Source organism: Poecilia reticulata, linkage group LG22 (assembly GCF_000633615.1).
Source record: "Poecilia reticulata strain Guanapo linkage group LG22, Guppy_female_1.0+MT, whole genome shotgun sequence".
In the NCBI taxonomy this organism is placed as follows: domain Eukaryota; kingdom Metazoa; phylum Chordata; class Actinopteri; order Cyprinodontiformes; family Poeciliidae; genus Poecilia; species Poecilia reticulata.
The window spans coordinates 24,069,950-24,076,643 of NC_024352.1; the positions used below are offsets into that span (position 1 = coordinate 24,069,950).

Below are 6,694 nucleotides of genomic sequence, written 5' to 3' on the forward strand. Positions count from 1 at the left end.
TTACAAAATATTGAGGATAAATGTTCATAGTTACAATATCTCTGTTGGAAATTCATCTGTTATTTATGGAATAATTTGTCATACTTATGAGAAAATCTCATAAGAAGAAAGGAGAAAGTTTGTGATAAAAAAACATGCAATTAAGAATTAAATAAAACTATTTTAAAAATACATTTAAACTTATTTCTGCCTCATTTTTGGGTTTGATTAAAATTGCTTTAAAACATCTGAGCAGCTATTTTTTCAGTCATGTCTTAAATTAACAGAGTTCTAACTGTATGATCAGAACCAGATGGGAAAACGGAATGCGTTGCAGAATTTTATTCAACACAGCAAAGAAAGCTTCAATCCCCTTTTTGAGCAAACCAAACTCTGCCTTGTGTGCTAAAGGAAAGTTTTTGCCTCCCAACGTCCCCAAAAATATTTTACATTTTGCTTGCCAGGTAACACGGGAAGAAACTAAACGTAAAATTTCCAACCACATTCACTACCAACGACATTATGTACAGGGCTGGTTGGACCCTCGACTGCAGGCAAATAAGAATAAAAACAAAAACAATTAATCAGTTCATGTAGAAAAAAAATGAAACTAAAACTTTCACATCACCATCAGAACAGAAAGACATTCAGAGGCACTCACGTTTGTGATGATTAGTCCTCTAAAGAAAATGAAAATGAATCAAACTGTTCATTAAAAGCAACAAAAGAAATAGTTTTGATATCGACAGTTCAAGGGCTGGCGGCTGCAGGACGAATCAGAATCTGGCCTGTTTATCTGTAAAAAGCGTCGCCATAATTACAGATGTTCTTCTACTTAAGCAATAAACAACTGGAATAGCTCATTTATAAACTATTCTAAGAAATTCCTCACTAGTTTGACATCCTAATACTGGAAAACAATCCTAAAATGTCTTTTTTCCTTTTAAAATATGTACAGGATGAAATTAATAAATAAGTGGAAAACAAAACAAACTGCCAAATCAATCTGTAAACTGTAGTCAGGCTAACTTTTTCTAAACAAACATTGTCCAGATGATTCCTCACAGCAAGCCGCACTGAGAAAACGCTTTTCGCTGAGATGTTTTGGTTTTGCTGAATGTTTGGACAGTGAAGTGCTAAAATAAGGTAAAACTCAATGTTTGGGGAACAGGTGGGAAGAAAAAAAAGACCAGGCAGCGTCACAGGGCAAGGAGGGGTCTGCGGAGGCCGGCAGGAGGAGGCGGCGCCCGCCGCTCCCCCGTTCGGCCGCGTCAGTCCTGCTTGACGTTCCCCAGCGCCCTGAGGCGCTCCAGCAGGGGCGGGTGGGAGTAGTGCCACATGGAGAAGAGCCAGTCCGCCACAGGGAAGCCCAGGTTGTCCATGTTGAGCTTGATGAGGGCAGAGTACAGCTCTGAGGCTTTGCCCATGCCGCGAGCGAAGGCGTCCGCCTGGAACTCAAACCGGCGGCTCAGAACCGTCAGACAGAAAGACAGCAGCTGCAGAACAGAGCAGGAGGAGGTGGATTAATCGACTTACACTTAACTGTTGACTAACAGTTTAGAAGATTAATATTAGATCCAATTGATTAACTGAAAATGTGCAAGTAGAAATTATTTGTGTTGTAGCTTGGCCTCCGCCCAGCAGAGGGCGCCGCTGGTCAAAGAAACGGTCCAGAGTCCGATTTGGGATTCAAAATGCACTTTATGCAGTTTTGTTTTGAAATTGAGACACTCGACAAGCTCCTTAAATTTCACTTCAACAGCAGTCATTCATCCGAGCTGAAGCAATCAACTTCTCATCGATTAACATGCAAGTTATAACGTCCGTTTAGACTTCCTTTTAGTGTTGTAGTTTGGCCGGCAGCCAGCAGAGGGCGCCTTAAGCAACGCTGGTGATACAGTTACAAAGATGGCGCCCAGAAACAACAACGGTCCAAATGGAGCTCGGTGTGGAGTGGCAAATGCTCGTTATGCGGTTCTGTTCTCAACAAAACTCCTCAAAAGTATTAAAAATAATAGCGTTTATTCAGCCGAGCTGCATGACGGAGCGGCGTCCACTTTTCATTTAAAAATGACCGATTTGCTACGGAGGCGATCACTTCAAGCAGCTAATTTTAAATTAACTCAGAAAATAAACAGTTTGGTGACCCAAATTACCTCGTTGTAAGGAGAGAAGATGAACTGGAAGATAATCATCAAGCCAATTAATGTAGGCTGACTTTGAGTGAATCCAAAAGCCACAAACAGCTCCGTCCGCCCGATCAGAACCGCAAACAGGGAGAAGCAGAGGAAGGAATTCATCTGCAGACACGAAAAATAAAATAAATGATATCTGCTCCAGTAAGCACTGTTTGATTCAGGGTTCATACACGTTTCCCACAGGAAAATTTAAAATAACTTCTCAAACTTTTCCTGCACCGCAGCAGGGACAATTTAAGCAAAACATTTTATGTTTTGAAATGTTACAAAACACTAACACAAAAAAATATCCAACTTTAATAACATCACTTAAAGTATAAAATATAAGCTAATTTTTCTATCAATTAAAATGATCAATAAGTCACTGAGCCAATAGGAATAATAAAACAAATTACTTTTCTGCTCAAAGTATATACAAATGTACAAAAAATCTCTAAATAAAAATGTTCTTGAAAAATTTTCTTGAATTTAGGAAAAATAATTAATTTTGCTAATTTGAACTGACCAAAAAAATAAAAAGTTTACTCGGCTTTAACTTCAGACAATGAAAAAACAAACATATCGTTTTATTTTGTGTATCCAAATTTAAGTATTTAATTGCACTTTGTTACAAAACTATGCATTTTGAAAGACTTTTCACAGAAATGAAACCTTTAAAACAGCTGAATGAAAGTGAAGCATGTTGATTATTGTGATGGCGAATTAAAAACCATTTCTGATTAGTTTTGATCACCTGACTGATGACGATGTTCTTGACGGTGTGACCGAGCTTCCAGTGGCCCAGCTCGTGACCCAGAACCGCCAGGATCTCCGCGTTGTTGCAGCCTTGCTTCTTCTGTGAAGGAAATTAAAATGATCCCGTCATGTTTCCACTTTCACCACTTCCTGTGTGAGGAGGATTTGAATGTTGACTTTTCCACCTTGGATTTTTGCTTCTTCTCGCTGGACGATTCCTCCGGGTCCGACTCCGTCTCCGACTGCGTTTCTGACTGCGGCTCTCCGGCGCTGTTCAGAGGGGAATAATCCTCCAGCAGCGTGTCAAACAGCACGATGCGCTTGTTCTTGAAGAAGCCGTAGAAATACGCGTTGCTGTGCGAAGAACGCTTCGAACCTGGAGGGACGGAAAACGAAGTCATCCGGGAACGCGTTTCCTCCCAGAGCTCAAGATTTCTGCCGTTCTAAACATTTCTACCTTCAACCACGTAGAGTTTAGTGAGAGGGAAGCTGATGCTCTTGGCCATGTCCTCTATCGCCGTCTTCAGCTCGCCCTCCGGCAGCGGGGTGAATTTATCGAACAGCGGAGCGATGTAGTCGGCATAAATGGTCACAAGAACCTTCAAATCCCCGAGCAAAGGCGGATCAGTGGAGCAGAAAATACAGCAACAACATTTAAACACTGAAATAAAGTACAGAGCCTTCTGAAAGCATTCAAACATTTTGTAAAGTTACAACTACAAACCTCTGTGTATTTTAAAACAATTACAAGAATAAAGAAAATATTATGAGACTAAAACTGTATGACAAAAATAAATTTACAAAGTCGTAATATTGAGAATAAAGTCGTATGACAGTTAAGGAAAATGAGAATAAAGTTGTAATAATACAAGAAAAACTTTAAATAATACAAGAAAAGTTGCAACAAGAATAAATCTGTATGATAAAAAGCCAATATTATGAAAATAAAGTCACAATAATACAAAAAATTGTAGTTACACAACAAAGTTACACAACAAAACGTCAGGAGAATAAAGTGTAAAACAAAAAATAAAATAAATTCATACTACAAAGACTCAATATTATGAGAATAAAGTGGCAAAAATATGAGGAAAAAATTATAAATATTAAAAAATAAAGTTGTAGTATTAGTAGAATGAAATAGTAATTTAATTATAACACCTAAAACGAGGAACGATGAGTACCTTGTAAAGTTATAAAAAAATAGTGAAATACTTTCTTTCAACTCATCAGCATCAAATTATTACCAGTAGGAATTTGAAACAATGAAAGAAACAAACTGATTTTAGTAACTTAATATCAAAGCTTTGCTCTCATTAAACATTTTTCTAGTTTTATTGTGACTTTATTGTGATAATATAATTTCATTCTCATAATTTCAACTAGACAAAAATATCACCTCCAATAAAATTTGAGAAACATTTTCTTCCACTCTAAAAAAAACTTTTTTTCCCACCTAAAATCAAAACGGGAGAAACCGACAGAGGAAAATGGAGGACGATCTCCTCACTGACCAGAGAGACGAGCAGCGTGAAGAGCCAAGCGTAGATGAAGAAATAATCTCCTCCGATCTTTATGATGTACAGGAGCAGCGAGCTCACCGGCAGCAGGATGCACTGGGTCACTGCAAACTTCTTCACCGCGTCCTTCAGGAAAAAGCCCAACGTCTGGGCGGAAGGAGGGAGAGAAATTAAATCTACCAGAAAAAGCTTTTGGAAATGAGAGGAAAAAACGTTTTTCAGGCAGGAAACCTGCTGGTTGAAGCCGTGTTTCTCCTCAATCACAAAGGTGCTGTACAAACTCCAGGGAAGTCCGGTTACGGCGCCGAACAGCGTGGCCAGAGTCAGGAACACCAACGACTGGCTGATCTCATAGTCCGGGTCGAACCCGAACCGAGCCGTCACAGAACCGGCGAAGTGCCACAGAAACGGGATTCCGCCCAGCAGGAGGATCAGCTGGAAGGGCCACAAACAAAACGTTAAGTTTACTTAAACACTGATCACAATTTAAAAAAATAAAAAACATTCACAGCAAATCTCACCAAATATTTTTAGTTTAGTTTCAAGTAAAACATCTCAGTTCACTAGAAACAAGACAAAAGTAACTCAAAAGTAACTTTTCAGCAAGATGGCAGCTTGTTTTAAGCAACTAATTCCTTAATATTGATCAAAAAGCACTAGATCCACTGGGAGATTATCCTACTTATAATATTTTTAGCATTTTATAAGTGAAATAATCCACAAATTTAACTAGTACTTCATCATTAATATCAAGGAATTATTGATTTATTATAAGCTCCTATTTTTCTGAAAAGTTAAAGTTAGTTTTGTCTCATTTCAAGTGTAAAGAGATATTTGTAATAGAAACTAAGCCAAAAATACTTGGTAAGATTTTATGTTTTTTCAGTATTTTACATCAATTCATCTGTTTTTCTGTATTTCAGATATCAGTATCAGAAGTGAAGTGATACCTGCAGTATCTAACTTTTAGATAAAAACGTTTTTTTTTGTTTTTTTTGTATATTTCTTAAAACTCTACACATGTCGTGACAGTAAATTATGAGACATCTGAGCTGTGAAAAAAAAAAATCAACTTTTTCCACCTCCTTCCAGAACCGAACTAAAAACAACCAATCAGAGCCAGGAGGCGGGGCTTAGTGCTGTCAATAAATGTGCAAATGGTGGAGAAACAACTTAGTTACAGGAAAACCATTAATCCACCGTCGTTTGTGACTGCGCCACATGGAGAGTTCAGTGGAGTTCAGATTTTCACAGATTATTTGCTTCATATCAAACAGACACGACTTGACAGTTTAAACAAATATGTAAAAACAACATTTAAAATAAAAGTTACATACTGCAGCGTTAATGCAGCGAATTGTAAATATATTTGTAAAATGAGGGCTCTGGTTTTCTTCTTACTGTTCCTTCGATCTCTGAATACAGCCCCGACCAAAAGCTGAAGTTGCTTTTATCCAGCTGATACAGACGCGACTTCTCAAAGGTGTCGGGATCCATGATCTTTCCAAGCTCCTCTGGGACGTGAATGGTTGTCCGGTATATTTTCCTCTGCAAGGCAGGAAAAGGTCGAAAAATAGTGTTAGAAACCCATAAATTTCTGTTTATTCACACAATTAAAGTTTTAAATGTCTTTATCTAATGCTCAGACAAGCGATTATTTTTAAACAGGTTGTTTTTGTTTTGTTTTTAACAGTAATCCATAGCATCTTGTAGCTAAATCTGATACGCTCTGCTCTGTAAACTGAAGACATAAAAAGCTGAAAGAAAATGCTGGAACGTTTTCGGTTTGTAAAATTGTAACAGATGTTAACTTTAATCTCACTTTCTTGTTTTAGGAGAACTTGACTCGCGTCTTTATCTTCGTCCTAAGATGCTGTTTCACCGAGACTTTACCAACATTTACCACAAAAATAGTTTTGCAAGCCAGAACAGCAATGAATTATGAAGTTCATAACAGTTTTTCTAACTCGGGATTAAAATAAGTGTTGATTTGATTATTTTTAGAGCATGTCTTTATTAAATCTAGTAATCCCAACCTAAAACACTTTCTTGAAAAAATAAAAATAAATTATAACATTTTGTGACATTAAAAACCTCAAACTTCAGTGTCTGATTGGAAAGTTATATTTTGGGGGGATTTTTTTGGTTTTTATCATTATTCACACTCAAAAAAAATCAGAAGTGTGACTCACATACTGTTATATTCCTTGAGATATTTAGCAAAAAAAATAACACACACACACACACACACATATATATATA

At 37.4% G+C, this 6,694-nt stretch overlaps 1 protein-coding gene across 1 annotated transcript in view; it reads right to left on the reverse strand.

Moving 5' to 3' along the window:
• Positions 1–306: 306 nt before the first annotated feature.
• Positions 307–6,694, reverse strand: part of zmpste24 (zinc metallopeptidase, STE24 homolog) — a 7,267-nt gene continuing 879 nt past the window's right edge. Inside the window, exons 2-9 of the mRNA XM_008399904.2 lie at positions 5,834–5,980; positions 4,664–4,867; positions 4,427–4,579; positions 3,370–3,511; positions 3,098–3,288; positions 2,911–3,012; positions 2,136–2,279; positions 307–1,475 (exon numbers count right to left, since the gene is read on the reverse strand). Coding sequence (XP_008398126.1) covers positions 1,251–1,475; positions 2,136–2,279; positions 2,911–3,012; positions 3,098–3,288; positions 3,370–3,511; positions 4,427–4,579; positions 4,664–4,867; positions 5,834–5,980 — 1,308 coding nt within the window. The 3' untranslated portion in view covers positions 307–1,250. The remainder of the gene's footprint in view (positions 1,476–2,135; positions 2,280–2,910; positions 3,013–3,097; positions 3,289–3,369; positions 3,512–4,426; positions 4,580–4,663; positions 4,868–5,833; positions 5,981–6,694) is intronic.